Here is a 20,804-nt window from a genome sequence, read left to right on the forward strand (position 1 = left end):
GCACAACTAATTGATATATTATGCATGTAAACAAAACTATATTAATTAATAAGGGTGATTAGCTTAACTTAACGAGGTTAACTAAGTTAACTAACCATGTTAATTAGAGTTAGCTAACTTTCCATTAGATTAATTTTAGTTAACTTGAGCTATCTGAAATGATTAACTAACTAAATGTTGTTAAGGGTGTCAACCGAGATTAACTAAATTATACTAACTTGTTGGATTAACGGAGCTTACTAACGGGACTCAACGGGATTAGTTTAGTTTTTTAAACCTAATAAAAAAGCATTTAACTTAAGGCCTAATTTTTTTCTCATATGCATTCGCCCCATAAAAGATAAAAGTCTAAAACTCAATATAAAAAAAAAAATACAAACCCACTAGCTATTATCATTAATCAGTGATCATTATTTTTTCCAAACAACATTAGTTATATAGAAAACTTAAATCAATTTATCTGTTATAAGTTATAACTCAAATAGGGTAAATACAATAAACTTGAGTTTAGATAATAAAGTTAAACTAATATATTTTTATCTAACACGTGACATTTTGATTTTATATTATTAACTATTAAGAAACAAAATATTAAATGGAAACCAACATTCCTTAATCTGCAACCTCTAAAGTCTAAACTTCTTACTAACTAAAGTGCCTACAAAACAATTAGGCACTAAATCACTAAATCAGTTAAGAATCTCTATCAAAACGTTTGAAACAAAATTCTGTCACGTTGATCATCTTTCCAATATTAATCCAAATCACTAAACATGATCATATGCATATTAACACACAAGATCAAACAAAGGTTAGTTTGCGGGGACTCGATATGCCCCCTGACCCTAATAACATGACTCCAAACATATATACACACAACTTGTAAGTTATTTTCCGTGATCAAGAATCTATCAATCTTGGATTAGGGTTTATGACACGCGGTTGGTTGCGCGTGTTTAATTGATCAAGAGATATATAGTTGTACAGGGATAGAAGACTTATGCTTGTGGACAATATTAACAAGTTTGATAGCATCATAAGCGCCTGATTTGGCAATGACATAAAGCTCATTAACTACCTATCACTCGACACCACACAAAATTAGGGTTTGTAAGGAGTTGTAGTAAATGAAGTGATGCCACCTTCAATCATGATTCATCCAAATCTAAATCCATTGCATTATGCATTTATTCATACCCTCCTGCATACGGCGAGTTTGCTCAATTCCCTGTGCTTTCTTCAACTTGTTTGGCATCCACAAGTTTTATTAGTGGAGCATAACACTTGGGTTGTTAGATTTTAATAAATTCTATGCATGAAAAATATAACTTTCACTTTCATAGGTCTGGTTTGTGGATTGTTATAAGAATGTTTTATGTTCTTTTTTTTCCATTTTGTACAAACTTTAGTTAGCCTTTTGACTTTAAATATTCTTAGGAAAGTGTATATAATTAATTATTGAAATAAGATGTACGTATATATAATTTGTTCCTAGATTAGTATATATATAACCGAAATATATTTTATTAAAAAATAGTGTTTACATAAAAAAGACAAACAAGCAACAAGCTATGTCGCTAGCCTTTTTATAACAGAAAAATTAGGATGCAAAAATGATTGTATATAGCGCAAAAAGGGTGTTTGTGAGGGAATTCCACGACTGATACTTATATTGATATCAATACACGCCTCAGCAAGCTAATATAGTGAAATGAAACGAAATAGATGCTACAAAGGTTAAACAAATAAGGTTGTTATCGAATAAAACTTGGTAATTTGTTTAGTGCGAAGAAAACGTTATAATTAAATACATATGTGGTATCAGACTATCAGTGATTTAACGCTTATTAACAACCAATCACTTTTAACTGTCTTAGGGGCTGTTTGGTTTATTCAGATCTGAATAAGCATTTGTCCCATTCAGCAACAACAAGAAGTCTAAATGATTAAGACCTAATTTTAACCATTCAGATGTTTTTCTGTTTGAAACCAAACAGTCTGAAGTCTGAATAAATCAGATTTTTACATCTGAATGGTTCCATTCATATGTAAACAAACAGCCCTTTAAACTGGCTAACAGTCAAACAAACTAACACATGGATTTATGTTACAAACAATAATAATGTCTACCGTTAATTATAACGTTAAGTTTAATAGTATTTAACAAATTTACACCGAATATTAGCGACCAAAGGTTCGTATAATACAAAATTATACATTCAAGAAACGTTTATTATGTTTAATCTTTCCTGAAAATACTAGTATTTATGTGCTTTCTCTAGAAAAATCTAGTAGTTAGATCATTAGATGATATTTTTTTTGTTCTTTTATGCATGAAGTGTGACATGACTTGAAATGTTTTTTTTTTTAATTATTTCAATCATGTACTTGAAAAACTTATCTCATTAATTTGCCCGTTGATGCACGCAGATTAACAAATTCAAGAAAATGATATTTAACCAAAAAAATCTGCTTCGAATAATAATTTTGTAATGATTAGTAAAAACAAGAAAATATCGAATTTCAGTAAAAATAACCAATAAAATGAAGGATATTCACTAAAACATGTCCCATTAAATCGGATTCACTTAAAGAGTCAACTCTCACCATTCTTTTTCTGCTTTTACTTTTTTTTAATTAGTTAATCAAGTTCGTTTCGTTTTAATCTCAAAAACAAGATAACAGATTATTAGGTTTTAACCAATTAAGATAACAGATTATTAGAGTTCGCAAGACGTGACTCAACGCCTCGACACAAAATCAAATGGGTCAGTGTTTAGGGTACGTAAATAACTTTGGATCATGAACGAGTCAATATGCGGTTAAAAAAATGTCTGAACATGTTCAACGCACTTAACCCTTTACAAAACGAGTAGCAGGTTTAACTAATCGTGTTAAATAATATATTATGACACTTTTATACATGGTTATTTTATTGTTTTATAAGTAACCAAGTATATATATATATATATATATATATCTCTTAAATAAAACATGCTTACTATGTTTAATTGGAATATCATAGTAAATTTTTAATCGTGTTAAGTGACTCGTTCAATAATCAATATAAACGTGTTTTGTCATTTGTGTTATATATAGAATTGTTTATATTTGACTGTGTTAAACTTGTCCTACTATTCATGACATGCATTTCATGTCCAATTATTCATGACATTTCATGTAATCGTGTTAAACATGTCATTTAACCGTCTTATTGTGGGAGAAACAAATTGGATTTAAACCTCTTGATTGAGTTGATTGTATTCTGTATTCTTTATACGTACGTGAACAAGAAAAACAAATTATCTTTGCTGTTGACGTCTTTAGTTGGTGGTAAAACAAGAATATCAAACCAATAATTTGCTATGATGATTTAATATTATTCGGAAGGAACTAGGGTTGAGAATCTTTTAAACTTCAACTCAACTTCTCGAACTTCTTATTATTATGGAAAAATCAGTCATACTTTGACTAAAGTTGGAAACTAATAAAAGATAAAAATAAACTTTTAATTTGATCTCCTCATTATCCTTCATTTGAGATCGACCTAGTCACCCTCGGTTTCATCTTTAACGAATCAGGATTATAATTATCACTTATTACATATATTTGTGTTAACATTTGAGAGAATGACATGTTTAGTTATAAAAGATATTACATTACGGATTCATAAGTTATGTTAAATGTGTTACGCCAACGTAACACATTTGTCAGCTCTTCTGACGCCCATATGAGCACGCGGCTCAGTACATTTGGTTTGCCTCTCATATGATAATTAACCCGGCACATTTTAACCGACGATGATTGACGAGACAAAGAAGTATGTATATTGTATATTAATAATTTTAATCACTAGTCACATTATTTATTTATAGTGACTTGTCCCACGTAGGACCCCCATATAGTAATGACCCCCACCCCCCTTTTTCTTCCTACAAAACCACACTCCCAAGAGATCATCAACTCAAAACACATACACACATATTTGTCACATATTAACCTTCATCATATTCAACAACATTAAGTTTCAAAAATATCAAAAACTAGCAACAAGCGTAGCCGAAAATGGGAGTTAAAGTGGTGGCGCCGCCCCATGCGGGGGCTATATGGCGAGAAAGACTAGGTTCTGCCTTCAGAACCGCCATAGCGTGCACCATAATAGGTTGCACCGCCCTATATGGACCTGACCATGTCCGGCACCAGATTCAATACCCTTCGGTGGCTTATGTGACCGCTATACTTATTGTTTCCGATGCAACGCTTGGTACCACGTTAAGAGGTTCGTGGCACGCACTTTGTGCCACCGTGCTAGTGGTTCCCTCGACCATGTTGTGTCTTTGGGTGGTGGGACCGGCTAGGTTCACGGAAGGTGGTGCGACTATAGCGGTGGCTTTGAGTGCGTTTATGGTGGCCGTGCCAGAGTGCCTTTCGATATTAACCAAACGTATTGCGTTTGCACAGTTGGTGATTATTTATGTTGGTGCGGTGGTTCGTGGACGTGAGGCTGGACCTGTGAGCCACCCACTTCATATTGCAGCGTGCACCGCCCTTGGAGCGTCAGGTTCTGTCCTGGCTTTGATACTTCCGTACCCTCGGCTCGCCGTAACAGAGGTAGTTTTCTTTTCTAGTTTAGTAAAATAATTAACTTAGTTAAATAACTTAAATTGATACGCAATTATTAATCCGGTTGGCATTTAGCCTAATTATGATTTTGAAACATGAGTTCCATATGCAATAATACTACATCACATATCACATGTATATTATATGTTTTTAAAAACCAGATTAAAAGTAAAGAGATCAAAACAGTTTACACAAGTAGATAACTTATAAAAGTGTGTAATTATGTATATAAGATCTCACTAGTTTTTGCCATATTAATAGTGTTAAATGCATGTTGGATCCGGTATGGTACCAACAGTTCTTAAACCCATCCGCAAACCATAACCATCGACTTAAAAAAGATAATACAAAAACAGCTCGTGTAGGGCTGTTCACGAGTCGAGCCAGAGTAGGTTCGAGCTCGAGCTTGAAATTAAACAAGGCAGCTCAGCTAGGCTCGGGCTTGATTTTAAAGTTAAACGAACCTAAGATCGAGCCAACGAGCCGAGCCATGACCCGAGCCGAGATTTGTCCGAGTTTGGCTCGTTACAAAAATGAACCAACTCAGCTTAGGTCGTTTCAAACCCATCCACAAACAATAACCATCGACTAAAAAAAGTTAAAACAAAAATAGCTCGTGAGCCAAACCGATGACCGGTTCACCAGACCAGAAACAATACTCATGGTTCAAAGTTTTGGAAATCTAAAATTGAGATAATTATTTTCTAAAATTTATGATTTCATTTGATAAAAATATATATGTAGGTGAAGAAGCAATTCCATACATACACAGAAAACGCATCAGAAAGAAGCAGTCTCTCCTTAAAGGCGTTTTTGAGTCGAGACAAATCAACAGCAGACGATCTTATTGCTCAAGCCGAACCATTTGCTAAATCAGGAACCACGCTCCTGCGCCACATCAACCGCATCCAGGTAATTACAGTCACACCTTCACGCACAATGGCCCGATCAGTCGCTCACCTTCGAGTCTTTGAATCCAATGTTTCTAAAAATCTTATTTTTTATCAATAACAGGAAGGCATAAAGTGGGAAAGACATCGAGTTCGAGACTTCAAAAAGAGTTTCATGAATATGGGAGATAGATTAAACAGCATTGAAACACCGATTAACGGAATGAAAATGGCGGTATCTGAAATTTCTTCATTTCCGGTTAATATTATCGATAACGAGTTAAAAACCTACTTGCAAAGCGAACAAGTTAAACAAACACTCAAACTCGAGCACGCCAAGTGTTTTGTACCGTTTGATGAGGCGGTTACCGTTCCCGAAAATAAAAACCAACTATTCGACACAGCCGTACAATCGATTACATCCACTTCACCAACCAATAAAAACCTACCCGCGTTTTTCTTCCTGTCATGCTTTGAACAGCTTACAGACAACTCAACTATGAACCTTAAACCCGAGCCACTCGATGATCAAAAGACAAATAACAATAGCATAGCCGAAGAACCAAAAAATCGGGAAGACTTGAGTCAATGGCGGACAGACCGGCTCGTGTTTGCTTTAAAATGCTCGGTTTCATTAGGTCTCGCGGTGCTTCTTGGTATGTTTTTTGATAAAAAGAACGGGTATTGGTCAGGGCTCACGATAGCAATTAGTTTTGTAGAAGGACGACAACCGGTTTTTACAGTTGCAAATAACCGGATACAAGGTACGGCGATCGGTTCCGTATACGGTGTACTAGGTAGCTGTCTTTTAAACCAAATGGCTGAAATAAGGTTTATTATTATCTTACCATGGATTGTTTTCACAAGCTTGTTACAACATAGTCAAATGTTTGGCGAAAGTGGAGGCATCTCGGCAGTGATCGGTGCCCTTTTGATACTCGGCCGAAAAAACTATGGCCCGCCAAAAGAGTTCGCCATTGCAAGATTAACTGAGGTTTCAATTGGGCTTTTTTGCATGGTTTTATTGGAGATTTTACTTCAACCCGTTAGACCCGCAACTTTGGTCAAACTTCAAGTGGCCCGATGTTTGGGGACGTTAGACGAATGCTTAAATCAAATCCCGGACATTCTTTTGATCAACAGAAGTATCAAGAAACTGAAATCTGACATAAACGGGTTGAAGAACTTGATTAGAGATGCAAAATGCGAGCCGAGCTTTTGGTTTCTACCATTTAAGGCTTCGTGTTACGAAAACGCACAAGAACAGTTATCTAAAATGGTGTATTTGATGCAGATTATGGTTTATAATATTCAGTTTATCACAAGTTTATCACAAAGTTGTGATGAAGGTTGGAAAGAGCTTCAAGAACACATCAATGGCGGTTTGAAGACTTTGAAGGAGACCACAAGCCCGTGTGTGAAGCATCTACAGAAACTCACTTTGGTCAAGTCAAACGGCGCGTTTGACCAAGAGAGCGGAGGGTTCTTTGACTTAGAATCGGGAAGTCAAATAGAAGCGGGTACAAAAGTTATGGATACTTTTGTTCAACGTCTCGAAGAAGTAACCGATAAGATTAAAAGTGAAGAAGAGTGTAAAAGAAAAACTCTTCTTCACTTATACTCGTTAGGGTTTTGCATCGGGTGCATTGTGAAGGAAATAACGGAGGTTGAAAAATGTGTTAAAGGGACGATTCGATGTGAGAATCCTTACACGCAAGTCGAGTTTATAAAACCGGGCTACAAGAACGACACGACGAATCCATCATGAATTGACACTAACCGACAACAGGGGTATTGAATTTGATTGAACAACGTTAAATGTCAGAGATCATTGGTTCTACAGATGATGAAGTACTCTTGACAATATATTTAGTTAAATGGAGAGTTTAGCATTTAGCAAAAATATAAGCATGTATGCATATGTAATTTGAAAATGAAATTTATAAGCATGAATTACTCAAATAAACAAAACATGATTCAACGAAAGTGTCTGGTAACAAACTACATGAACTTAAAAGTATGCTCAAAACGCGAAGCTTAAACATTTGCAATTGTTTTTTCGTAACAAAGGGGGTACCAAGCTTACTCGTCTTCTTGGCTGCGAAGCCTGGCTAATTTGTTGGTAACAACCACGTCCAACTGTGCTGCACGCTCAACGATTTCCCTACGTTTGCGGGTCGATACGTTGTGTGCGATCTCAGCACAGTATGTCCTAAAAATTTATTAAAATACATCAATTATAAAGGAATATTACACAAACAATAAAAAGTTACTTATAAATAGTTACCTGTTGTGCATCATGAGAACTTCCAATTCTTCGGCATTGTGAACCACAAACTTCTTAAACCCGTTGGGGAGAAAGTGGCGGGTTTTTTTGTCTGACCCGTAACCAATATTGGGCATAAGGGTAACACCTTTAAACTTTCTCCGAACACGGGAATCAATACCCTTTGGTCTACGCCAGTTTTCCTGCCGCATGACACAAAAAGTCAGCATTGTGGTCAACTCTTGAAATATACTGCAAATGCATAAATGCTATAATTATATGAATACCGACTAAGAAAAGCATAAATGTACCTTGACACATATTTTCCAGTCACTTTGGGGCCTCTTGAACTTCTTGACACGCTTCTTGACGATTTTCTTATCAAGCTTAGGGACCGCCATTGATTACTACAAAACAAAACATAAATATTTATTTACTAAACCACTACATAAAGTTTATTAAAACGGACAACATTTACTACCTCCTAAACCATTTGTTCATGAAAATAGCTGGTTTGATAAGCAAATGACAACAAATAGCTTAACAAAAAAAAGTGAATAAACTAGTTCTAATATAACACCTTATGTTTTGAAATTAATTGTATTGTAAAATTCAAATCACCCTAACCAGTAATCATAATTGCACCGGACCCTTAATCAAACCACACTATATATTATATAACAAATATTGCTAACATTTTGTGAATTGTTCAGTTTTGAGTAGGGGTGCAAACGAGCCGTGCCATGTAACATCCTAAAATTTATAATGTTGAATAAAGAAAGTTATGTTAGTGATTTCGCGTTTTTAATTATTAATATCGGGTAGGAGCGGGTCATGGACTTGGATTAACTGGGATAGGATAAATGAGAATGGGATTTCAGGGATATAAATACCCCCAAAATCCCAAAATATCTCATTTCTCACCAAACTCCACACACACTCCACACACTCCTCAAAACACCGCTTTCTAACCGATCAAGATTCGAAGCCGAGACCCGAGATTTCGTTGATAGATCTGAGTTGGTAAGGTAAGAACAAACCCAACAAAGTTAATATTACTGAAAATGGTTAGGATTGGATGGGTTAACCGGACCCGAAACCCAAACTGCCCAAATCGGACCCCTAAAACGTCGATTTTAGGCCGATTTGATGGTTGGGATTTGTAGGCGCCGATCATACGATTCCGTGGGTACCAAAATCGAGTTATTTGGCTAAGAAACGAAGGAGTTATGGGCAAACAGATTTGCAGCGCGATAACTTCGCCTGCAAGATTAAGTTCGCCTGATGAACTTCGCCTTCAAGCGTAACTTCGCCTTCAAGCGTAACTTCGCCTGAAGCCAAGTTCGCCTAAGGTATAACTTCGCCTGAAGCCAAGTTCGCCTAAGGTTTAACTTCGCCTGAAGCCAAGTTCGCCTAAGGTTTAACTTCGCCTGAAGCCAAGTTCGCCTAAGGTTTAACTTCGCCTGAAGCCAAGTTCGCCTAAGGTTTAACTTCGCCTGAAGTGAAGTTCGTTTATAAAATAAATTAAAAACCTAATGGAAAATGTGTTAAGGCAGCTTAACCCCAGCCAGGGGCTCTGCCCTTTGGACCCCGCTAGGGGCTGCCGCCCCTAGAACCCCGCTGCCAGGGGCGCTGCCCCCGGACCCCCGTTCGTTGTGGGTCATATATAGATAGAAATACAAAACGAGTAGTAGTAGTTAATTGATATGTGTAAATATTATACAGTTAGCCGGGCCCAGTTAAAGAAAGGAATTACGATCAACGGCGAGCGTAACAGGATCCAGGTGAGTTTCTAGCCCCATTCCTTGTTATGTTTTCGGGGCTGTGTGCATACTTGATGTGTTGTTGATACATTTATCCTAAGTGATAAGTGTATGCCATATGTGATATATGTGATATGTATGAATGATTGCTTGATGGTTCGTGAACGATCTTCGGATATTGCACGTACTGTCAGGTTGTAACGTTATAAAGCCATATGTGATATATGTGATATGTATGAATGATTGCTTGATGGTTCGTGAACGATCTTCGGATATTGCACGTACTGTCAGGTTGTAACGTTATAAATATGGCAAGTATGATATGAATGTTTATGTGTATGAACGTAATAAAGTTAATAAAAGAAGGAAATGACGGTTGTATGGTTGTATGGTTACGAAAAGGGTACCGAGCCCTAATAATACTCGAGGTATGATGCATGGTTGTATGGTAACGAAGAGGGAACTGAACCCTACTAATATTCGAAAGCAAGGGACCAGACCCTTATAATATCTGTGATGTTAGGGACCAGACCCTTATAATATCTGTGATGTTAGGGACCAGACCCTTATAATATCTGTGATGTTAGGGACCAGACCCTTATAATATCTGTGATGTTAGGGACCAGACCCTTACAATATCTGTGAGGATAGGGACCAGACCCTTATAATATCTGTGATGTTAGGGACCAGACCCTTATAATATCTGTGAGGTTATAGGGCAAAAGGCTCTTTAAAACGTATGATTATGAATGTAAAGAAAGTATGTAAGTAAGAAAGAAAGTATATAAGTAAGAGTGAAGGTATGAGTACTTATGTGTGTATGAAAGAAAGTTATGAGGTTAAGTACGTATGTATGTAATAAGGTATCGTATGGTATTGTATGATTAACTAGAACTCACTCAGCGTAGCTGACTTTTAGTATGCACGCAGGTGAGTAGGATGAGACGGCTGGCTTGAGTGGAGGACACATGGCAGAAGACTAAAGCCTGGCATCTGAAGAGCTGATATGTTTTATAAGTTATGTTTTGATTTTGAAAGACAAGAGGAATGTTTTAAGACATGATTATGAATTGATATGTAATGTTTTATGAAAGTTTTATATTCCGCGTAAAGTTTTTAATTAACTCTGATATTTAGAACTGTGTTTATGAGTAAATCCAACACGAAAGTAGGGTTACCGATAACGGGGCCTTACATGCCACCCGCGAGCTACTCGAGATCGGCTCATTAAAAAGCACGAGCAAGCTGAGCTTAATCGAGTCCAAGCACGAGCTCGAGCATAAAAGTAAGCTCGTTTAATAAATGAACCCGAGCCCGAGCTTCACTTATCGAGCTCGAGCTGGCTCGCAAGCCTAAACGAGCCTATCATTTATATAATTTTTAATATATATATTTAATAATTAATAAGTATATATAGTGTTATAAAAATAACTAAATAATATTACTTTATACATAAAATTATAATTGAAAAAAAAATCATAAAAATCATTACAAATATATAAAAATTAAATAATAAATAGTTAACTAGCCGAGCACAAGCCAAGCTCGAGCTTGAAAATCTACACACGGGCCGAGCTCGAGCTTTGAAAATAGAACTCGAAATGAGTCTAGCTCGAGCTCCATGTAAGTTAAACGAGCCGAGCACAAGCCAAGCTCGAGCTTGAAAATCTACACACGGGCCAAGCTCGAGCTTTGAATATATAACTCGAAATGAGTCTAATTCAAGCTCGAGCTCCGTGTAAGTTAAATGAGCCGAGCTCAAGCCTGATCAAGCTCGAGCACCGCCCGTTTTCACCCCTAGTTTTGAGCTTTTGGCACTAATATGATGATTCAAATTGCTAATTCCAATATGTTTTATTTAGATTGAAGCAACTGTGGCAATGTTAGAACATACATTTTAAATAAATTGATAACAATCATAAAAAAACAATAAGTTAGAACAGTATACTCATAACTGTACGGACGCAGCTAATCGAAACTAAAGAAATAACACATAAACAAATTAAATTCATATACAAACCAGATATTATTAAGTTCAAATAGTAATCTAATAAAAGTAGAAATGAGCTGTAGCTAATAAAACCTAATTGAACGAGATCTACAAGCTATAAACTACAATTGCATAATTAATTATGTGTGTGATTGATGAACAGTTAATGTTAATGGAGGTTCGAACCTGTGAATTGAGACGCGAAGAAAGTGGTTGCAACGACGAGCCCTAGGGTTTCATATACATGATTTTTATTAATGGGGTAATATATTGAAATATGATTATGAGTTTATGACCCATTCAAAGGCCCATTTATTATTAACATGAGATATGACTGTATGAGCCCACTTATGTCAAATCACTTTAAGTAGAGGTGTAAAGAAACCTATTCCGAACCGGTTAACCGGAAATCAAACCGGATCATTTTGGCTACTTCTATGCTTAAACTGGTTTTGAATACGAAAAAAATAAACCGGTCTGGTTTGTAAAAAAACTGGTATGGAACCGGTTAATCGGAAACCAAACCGGACCGTTGGTCTGTATGTCAGTTCGCTCATTTCACAGTTATATCGGTTTAAAAACCGAACCGAACCAGTTTTGATTAGTTTGCAAAGTTCTATGCTTAAATTAGTTTATATACCGTACCAGTTTGGGTCAAACCGGTTTTGTACACCTCTAACTTTAAAAGGCAAGAAAAGAAAAAAAAGCCAAAAAAAGGAGAGAGATTAACTTTATAGGTTACAATTTAAAAAGCGGGAAGAAAAGACGTTTATCTTTCTCACAACTATAAACCTTACTAGGTTTTTGACATAATTCACTTCGAACATGTTGAAGGGGGACCAAAGCTCAAGGTGTGGCACGGTAATTACTTGGAGGTATTGGAGTTCTTATGTCATAACTATATGTTAATCGGCTTGGTTTTTGTGTTGAATAACGTATATTATTCAAAAAAAACTAATGAATTATGGGAATCATTAGACTGCAAGTAGCATAGTACCAAACGGAGATTGTCATAACAAATAATCCTGGGGTTGCTTGCTTCTTGGACTAGAAGAGGGTTGATACGAAAATCGTCCATCAACCAAATTCGTGAGCTACAAGTTATAGTTCATAACAGTGATGTTAAAGGAGAACCTTTAGTATGTTTCGAAACTAAGAAGTTGTTTCCTAGATGGTTAGACATCAACTACAAAATACAAGCGAAAAAGTATATTTTTGAGGAACTTATTGTTAAGCCTTTGTATTGAAAAAAATGGTAGAAATATGATAAATAATAAATATATAACTTAACCAGATATGATTATGTTTTAAAAATTAAAATTAGGACGCATTTAATTCTTGATTTAAACTAAATTGTATGGATTATAGTATAACTATAGCTTAGTTTGAGGCACATCAACACATACCAATGATAACTTGTTTTGAGATAATGGAAGCAAGAAAGAAAAAAAGAAAAACAATTCAATTAGATCGATAATATTGACTTATATTTTTTTGATAGCATAATCAATTTCAAAAGGCAAATAAACTATGATAATGTGGTAAAACTAGTCTAAAAGCAAATGCGAGAAGAATATATATATGTCACGTTAATAAGTGTGTAATACAAATTACATCTAAAAAGATATATGTAGACATCAAAAAACCAAAATTGTGAACACCCTACAAATACCATGATAATAATTTTGAGATATTTAAAAGGCATGATTGTTACAATTTTAATACTTTGATATAAGATATTTTGAATAATAATATAAACTTAAAAGTGTACTTTTTTGTTGGTTTAAATGTGGATCAATGATCATATTCCCACCTTCATGGCGTGAGAAAGGGGAAGATCATGCCATGATTTCAGGACTTCACCTTTACTTAAAACAGATATCCAACACTAGATATTTTAAAATCAAACATGTTTACTTTGAATCTTAAATGTCAACTGTATTATTAATTAAATGGATCAGTTTCTGATAACACCTCCTATTGGTTGAATTTGTCTATGAATCTATGATAGAAAATATTAGAAATCAAGCTTTTTAACCTTTTGTTATTTTGTTTAAATATTACTAAACAACACCATATTATTTTGTTTTTTTTCCTATTACTATTACTATTACTGTTGTGTAGAACTTTGGTGTCACAAATTTGCTATTGGGTCACTTGGCGGAACTACATTGATCCATGAATTTCATATTGTTTTTTTTTTCTTTTGTTTTATTTAGTTAAGTTATTATAACGAACGTAATGAAATTAACCAAACGTCAATTTTGTTTAGGTTCGGTATCATAACGAAGCTGACGTAAACCGATCGAATTCGCGTAGACTCACTGTCTCAACGCTCGTGACTGAAAACACCCGGTTTTAACATATGTACAAGTTTATCGACCGACCCCATCGGCATTGGTTCACCTTCAATTTTTATATGTTTTAGCTCTAGTACCATAACGACCATATAATCGAAACCGAGCAAATTCGTGTCAAGTTACCGTCTCAATGCCCAGGGCCGACAACGTTTGGATTTGACCACATTTCGGGTTTGCCGACCAAATAAACATAATTTAAAACATTTTGCTTTTTATATGTTAATACGACGAATTAATTTTTTGGGTTTTAACTCTCAAAATTTACCAATGGTGTCTATATGGTAGCAAACGTAACTGATAGCGTCTAAATTCACATTGACTCACTGTTGTAACACTAGAGTTTTGAATTAGATGTGTGTGATAAAATTAGTCAGTGGTGCCCAATTGGAAATTAGTTTGTGACTTTGTTAACTTTAGTTTCTCTCGAATACATGATCATGATGCATGCCGTGAGCTCAATATTCGACGTGCATTTCGCTTCACATGGAAGTCAAACTACCATTGCCGTTATCTACGCTTTCAAATCACATTAAAAATAAATTAATTAAAATATATCTCAAAGTTAATTCTCATACCGACACATCCGATTTAAGATAATGAGTTAATAACTACAAACTTAAATATTTAATCTTTAAGGACCACATACAATCCACCCTACCGTAACAAACGTGACAATACATTCGATTTTCTTCTATTTGATTTTGATTCGTTTGGTTTTATGGCTTTAAAGGCTGTGAATTTTCTATGCAGGGTTCAGCCAGGGCCGGCCATAAGGTGTGGCCGGGTGGTTGACGGCCACAAGCCCAATACCCCGTAGGCCTGAATTTTTTTTTCTTTTTTTTTGGTAAATTATATGTATTTTTATTAAAACAAAATATATATTTAGTGTTTAAACTCAATTACATAACCATTAATTTGTTCTAGTGGTAAATGAGTATTACTCTCAACCTGAAGGTTGTGAGTTCTACTCTCATTTGAGAGCATTCACATCTCATTCCTTATATTTTCCCTATAATTTAGCTAAAAACACAATTTCATAAATTTATCTATCATTTTTCAAAATTCTTCCACATTCTATTCCCTATTCATATCCATAAATTAATTCTTTATTATTTTTTTCTCTTTTGTCTTATTATATAGTAAATGATAATTGATAGATATGTGATATATTATATGGTATGGATAAAAAATGAGTCTCCATATTTAGGGATTTACTTTAGTTGCCATATAACTCATCCATATAATAGGGAATGGATTGGAGAGGTGATTTTGATAGTTTTCTCAAAATTTACCCTAAATAATATGGGTTTGATAACTTTATAGAATGAGTTGAGAATGCTCTGAGGCATGTTTAATCTTATTTTTATACAAAAGTTTTTTACAGAACTCATTTATAACTAAATAAACCAATATAAAATTTAAATTATTTAAACCTAACAAAATACTCCTTTTACTTAAGGCTCAAAAAAATTTTCATCTTCGGCCACAATTTTTTTTTGTTTTCTCTAAGTCGGCCCTGGGTTCAGCGTGTCATGCATGATACTTTTTCGGCTCCTAATTCCCAAAACTTTGTTTTTAGTAAGGCTAGCTTTGCTATTTAAAAAAGGTTGCTGGTTTGTCTATTACTTTATTATAATCGTTTTGATTTTATTAAAAGATTGTTATTTTTTATATATAAAATATACATTCCAATTATCCAATGTTCCATTCACTATACACACACACACACAATATTATTCCCAACCCTCCATCTCAAATTCTAACACCTAAATTATTATTATTATTATTATTATTATTATTATTATTATTAAGCCAAGGTAAACATGGCCGTGCTTCACCTAACACCACCCGTATTCTTTCTCGTTGTCACATTAACCTGTTTACTTTTACACTCACCCGCGCACGCATAAACATGCTCATCCGAAAAATTCACAAACAAAAAAACGTACACAAATTGTACCAATTTACCCACGCTCAATTCCACGCTCCACTGGACGTACTCGAGCCACAACTCAACACTCTCCATCGCATTCACCGCGCCTCCAGCGACCCCAAACGGGTGGGTTGCATGGGCAATTAACCCAAACGGGACCGGCATGGCCGGTTCCCAATCTTTTATCGCGTTTAAAGACTCGAACGGGACGATGACTGTTAAAACGTATATAATATTAGCTCGTACGCGTCTATTGTTGAAGGAAAGATTGCGTTTGATGTGTTGGAGTCCAGTGCTGAGTTTGGTGGTGGGGTTATGAGGATATTTGCTACGGTGGAGTTGCCGAAGATGATGGCGGAGTTTAATCATATTTGGCAAGTGGGTGGGTCTGTGGTTGATGGGTTTCCCGGGAAACATGAGTTTTTGCCCGCGAATTTGAATGCTAAAGAGAAACTGGAGCTTGCTGGAAAGAGTGGTGTGGTGGGAAGCCCTGCGGTTGCTCTGACTCCTCCCACCGGTGGTTCGGGTTCGGTTAATGGTGGAATTTATGGGTTTGGTATTGTTATCGGATTATTGATGGTGTTCTTCTGATTCTGATCATCGGAGATGAGTTTTTTTTTTTTTGAATAAGTTTGTACTTTTATATATACGTGTAACACACGTGAAGGAGACTCGAATCTATAAACATATTCATTGTTCTTGGATAAATTTTAGGCCAATTGTAATGGGTGAAATCTGAGGCGATTTTGGGAAGAAACACCCCCCCCCCCTGTGATATTGGGGCGATATTGGATTGATTTCTTTTGAAAACCATTTTGAGCTTTAAGAACTTAAAAGAACTCGACATAACAATTTTTTTTTTAATTTTTTTTACACATGTGTAATATGTAAGTGTAAGTAATGTACAGGCGGGGAACCCTGTTGGTGGTAAGACAACTGTCTCGGAAGTTGAGACAACTGCCACCTCCGATCCGCCCAGTAAGACGACGTGGAATATGCAAGCTGGCAACAACTGTCGACAGGACGCGCGCCGTAAACTTCGCGGCCACGCGCCCGAAAACTCGCGCCCACGCGCCTGAAAAAGTGTCTGGAATGACCATATACTGTCACGTCGCCATAACTTCATGCACGTCCTGAAACTGTCAGAAGAAACCGTCAGACCACGCTGACGTCCCTTCAACAGTTGGACTGTTCTTATCCTTTCACCAACTCTTCGAATTTCAAAAAGATTCAAAAAGATTCAAAAGTAAGCGGGACTTTACCCCCTTACCTTGGCAACCAAGTAACTATAAGACAGGTGCGGGTACAGTGTCAAGGCAAAACCCTTCACATACTTAGCACCTGCAGGGAATTGAAGCCAAGAATACCTCGGCAACCAAGTAACTATAAGACGGGTGCGGGTACAGTGTCAAGGCAAAACCCTTCACATACTTAGCACCTGCAGGGAATTGACGCCAGGAATACCTTGGAAGTAAAGTAACTATAAGACGAGTGCGGGTACAGTGTCAAGGCAAAACCCTTCACATACTTAGCACTCCGCAGGGAATTGAAACCAAGAAGGATCTTCTGGGCCATGCTTGCGGAAACGGAAATAACATCCCCGCATAGCGGGAACGTTGAGAACTAGATTGTTTGAAGCTCCAAGATGGAATCGGTTGTTTAACATAATTGATCACTATGTTTAAAACTACCAAAACCTCATGGAGAATCTACACAAGTGGAACTCAACGCTCCTGATTTGCGAGGAGGTTACAGACCTACCCGCATCATACCCAAAGATCAAGCAGAAAAGTCGAGAATTTCTGCACGTGACATTAGGACTTCCGCGGGAAGAATCCCCATGGAAAACCTTAAAACTAAACCCTTTTCAAAACCCCTTGCTTAAGTCCAAAAGTTCACCTCACTTATTAACAATTCATGAGAAGAACATTGGACTGGGGGGACTTGAAGAGGTAGGTCCCAGCAGAGCCCAGTTGGACCCGCAAGACTCACCTTGAACAGGGACGTCTGCGCGGTTGGACCCGCAAGACTCACCTTAAACAGGGACGTCTGCGCAGTTGGACCCGCAAGACTCTCGAATAGAGACGTCTACGCAGTTGAACTCGCAAGACTCACCTTAAAGAGGGACGTCTGCGCAAAGACCAACTGGATCCGCAGGACCAACCATGCTCAGAGACGCGACGTCCTTACGCGCAGTACGCAAGCTGTTCCCGCAGGAAAAGCCTCCCAATGGTGACGTACTCCGCCTGTTCCCGCAGCTACGGATACTAGCCATCAGGGAAGGCTACCCGCACAGCAAGGCTACACGCACAAGGCACTAACTCTCAAATAATTCAGTAATGTCACCTGAAGAGGGAATGAGCAAGCCGGGAATATTCCCGCCCAAAGCCGGGAAAACTCCCGCCCAAATGAGCCAGTCCGTACGCTACTGGAGGATCTTTTGTACTATACCTGCCAAGGTATGGACAAAAGATCTGACCAAAGCTGCGACAGCTCACTGACAACAGTACGACGAACAGCACGCTCTAGTACTTAATGTCACTATCAGCCGCTGCCTACTCACCAACCCCTGTCGTGGCACGTGCATAGCCTGCAGTTGGTGGAAAAGGAATAGTACACAGCCGGCCATGTCACTATCAGCCGCTGCCTACCCACCAACCACTAGCATGGCATGTGCGTAGCCCACAGTTGGTCGAAAAGGAATACTATTCAGCCGGCTGTACCTGCTTGGAAACCTACCTTCGGCTATAAATACTCCAACACCTTGGAACGGTATCATCATCTTATATCTTCATATATTATCTGATATCTTCTCTCTAGCTATTTCTCTTAATATACACTTATATTCAAGAGCAATCTAGTCTGATTCTCACGCCGGAGGGTGGTCACAAGGAGGTACCCCCCCTTCTCAGTAACCAGCTCACGGTGTCTGTTTTGCAGGTCATCAGAAGAATAACCATCTTGCCGGACCTAACCCTCGTGGGAAACATCTATTTAACCCCCAGATTATCCGTAATCTGCCGGGGTCGATTAGTGTTTCTTCACCACCCGTTGGGAGTTGCGGGTGGCGCTATAAAAACAATATCCACCGTGTCTTTTTTCGTATCTACCGACCAATGGAGATACGAACCTAGTTGAGGTAAGTCGACACATCGGTCATATTGTTTCTCGTTAGTGAACTTCTGACTCGCGCACTGGGGTTGCGCGTGCGAAGACGAGGTTAAAAGTAACATTAGTGTAATAATAAACAAAGAGGACGTCATGGGAAAGTTGATTAATATCTTGTTTAGAAGTAGTAGTAGATGAGTGTGTGAGTTACCGTTAAAAAAATTATAAGGTAAGGTTTGTGTTAAATATTAAATAATGTTGGGATGAGGATGACTTGGCAGTAGGTGAGTGTCACAAAATGTAACGTAAACATGAAACGAAAGTTTAAGGGTTACGAATTAATGTATTATAGGGCTAATTAATTAGTAATTGTGCCTTTAGTAGGATAATAAATTTGTAGTCTCATTATTCGGTTATATAATGATGTTTTAGGAATCTAGGGACAGTTTGGTTGCCGGTATTATCCGGTTGAACAATATATTGGTTGTGTTTGAAGGAATATATATATTACTAGTTTTTATCCCTAGTATTACAAGGGTCGGTTTATATTATTTGTTTTTAATATTTATCTATTTTTCATTTTTTGAATTTTTATATTTTTTTATTGTATGAAAATTAATAATATACTTATGAGTTGATATTAAATTGTTTCACAAAAAATTAGATGTTATAACCCGGTTTAAAAACTATATGAGTTTGACGGGACCCAAGACTGTTTATTTTTTTTACTATAAAGTTGGTTTTTTAATTATAAATAACATATTAAATAAATCAGATATTAATTTTTAATATATTTCTATTTTATAGAATTTTTTTAATCAAATATTTGGTGAAATTAGTTTTTAATTTAATGAGATGTTATAACCTGTTTAAAAAATATCAGGGTTTGATAAGGCCCATACCTGTGAATTCGGGTCAAATGCATGAGAAGCCTTCATTTAAAAATCAAGCAAGTATGGTGAATCCAAAAAAAGGGGGAGCGACCACATCGCGGCACGTAGACTTTTTATGTTTTCGTTTATATATTATAGATTGTTGGAAAATTTGTTACGTGTGCATTAGTAGGTTGTTATGACACAACAAATGCACACTAATAGACATTGATGAATGAGATATCGATGTGTGATTGTGTGTATTTGAAAGAAAATACTATAGTGGTGTATCCCACATTGGTGGGATGAAAAACTTGTGCCTTGTTTTTCCTCTATAAATAGAGAGGTAAACTAAGTTGCAACACACACCAAACCTTACACACAACACAAGCATTGTTGCAAGGTTTTTCCAACTTCTTCTTCTTCTACATTTCTGGTTTCTTTTATTCGAACCTTTTTCAGGTTTACGGTTAACTCCGGCAGTACTACTGCTCCGGCTGTTGTACCCTGGGAAACAACGAGTTCTCTTGGGAGACTCGAAATATTGTTTTAAGGGCCCCGTGTTCAACACGATCCTCAGCCAAACCGTTTATATTTTTTTTTCGTATTGTATTTGGTTTATTTCTTTGATTATGTATTGTATTTCAGATTCTTGTATTGTATTGTGTGAGTAATAAAACTGTTTGTTAATTTTCTGTTTATTTACTCAATTCACGAATTCGGTTCCTACATAGATAGATGTTTGTTATTGTATTGTTCTTTGTAATAAACAACGTGACGGGAATGGTTTTAGGGACAAAGACGGTTGAAGAACATATTGGATTTCTCACTTCAAATTTGGTGAATTTTGTCTTGTGTTAATTTGTTTACGATAGAAACATAGAATGTTTGGTTATAACTTATGTTTGATTATTACAATGTACGTAATCCGCTTCACTTGTTTCTTTTATTATATAAAAAAGTTATATAATTAGGGGGAAGGTTCATGTACATTTTGAT

General features: G+C 36.5%; 2 protein-coding genes and 1 pseudogene across 2 annotated transcripts; 2 read left to right on the top strand and 1 right to left on the bottom strand.

Annotated features, from left to right (window-relative positions):
• The first annotated feature begins 3,986 nt into the window (after positions 1–3,986).
• Positions 3,987–7,287, top strand: LOC143537500 (uncharacterized). Its single transcript, XM_077031258.1, has 3 exons — positions 3,987–4,611; positions 5,368–5,535; positions 5,638–7,287. Exons 1-3 carry the CDS (start codon positions 4,066–4,068, stop codon positions 7,279–7,281), a joined length of 2,358 nt encoding a protein of 785 aa, XP_076887373.1. The 5' UTR covers positions 3,987–4,065; the 3' UTR covers positions 7,282–7,287.
• A 141-nt stretch (positions 7,288–7,428) lies between these two features.
• Positions 7,429–11,784, bottom strand: LOC143537501 (large ribosomal subunit protein eL32z-like). The gene is made up of 4 exons (XM_077031259.1): positions 11,719–11,784; positions 8,091–8,186; positions 7,801–7,982; positions 7,429–7,725 (listed from the first exon to the last, which is right to left on the bottom strand). The coding sequence occupies exons 2-4, from the start codon at positions 8,178–8,180 to the stop codon at positions 7,596–7,598; spliced, it is 402 nt and encodes a 133-aa protein (XP_076887374.1). The 5' UTR covers positions 8,181–8,186; positions 11,719–11,784; the 3' UTR covers positions 7,429–7,595.
• A 3,898-nt stretch (positions 11,785–15,682) lies between these two features.
• Positions 15,683–16,416, top strand: LOC143537480 (auxin-induced in root cultures protein 12 pseudogene; annotated as a pseudogene).
• The last annotated feature ends 4,388 nt before the right edge of the window (positions 16,417–20,804 follow it).

The sequence above is a fragment of the Bidens hawaiensis genome, unplaced genomic scaffold (assembly GCF_021521415.1).
Source record: "Bidens hawaiensis isolate Kalapana, Puna unplaced genomic scaffold, B.hawaiensis_p1.1 tig00011192_1, whole genome shotgun sequence".
Classification (NCBI taxonomy): Eukaryota; Viridiplantae; Streptophyta; class Magnoliopsida; order Asterales; family Asteraceae; genus Bidens; species Bidens hawaiensis.

Coding starts and splice junctions, on each gene's coding strand:
- LOC143537500 (XM_077031258.1), top strand. CDS start 4,066: ATGGGAGTTAAAGTGGTGGCGCCGCCCCATGCGGGGGCTATATGGCGA. Junction 4,612..5,367: donor CTCGGCTCGCCGTAACAGAG/GTAGTTTTCTTT, acceptor ATATATATGTAG/GTGAAGAAGCAATTCCATAC. Junction 5,536..5,637: donor GCCACATCAACCGCATCCAG/GTAATTACAGTC, acceptor TATCAATAACAG/GAAGGCATAAAGTGGGAAAG.
- LOC143537501 (XM_077031259.1), bottom strand. CDS start 8,180: ATGGCGGTCCCTAAGCTTGATAAGAAAATCGTCAAGAAGCGTGTCAAG. Junction 7,983..8,090: donor ACTGGAAAATATGTGTCAAG/GTACATTTATGC, acceptor GTCATGCGGCAG/GAAAACTGGCGTAGACCAAA. Junction 7,726..7,800: donor GTTCTCATGATGCACAACAG/GTAACTATTTAT, acceptor ATAAATTTTTAG/GACATACTGTGCTGAGATCG.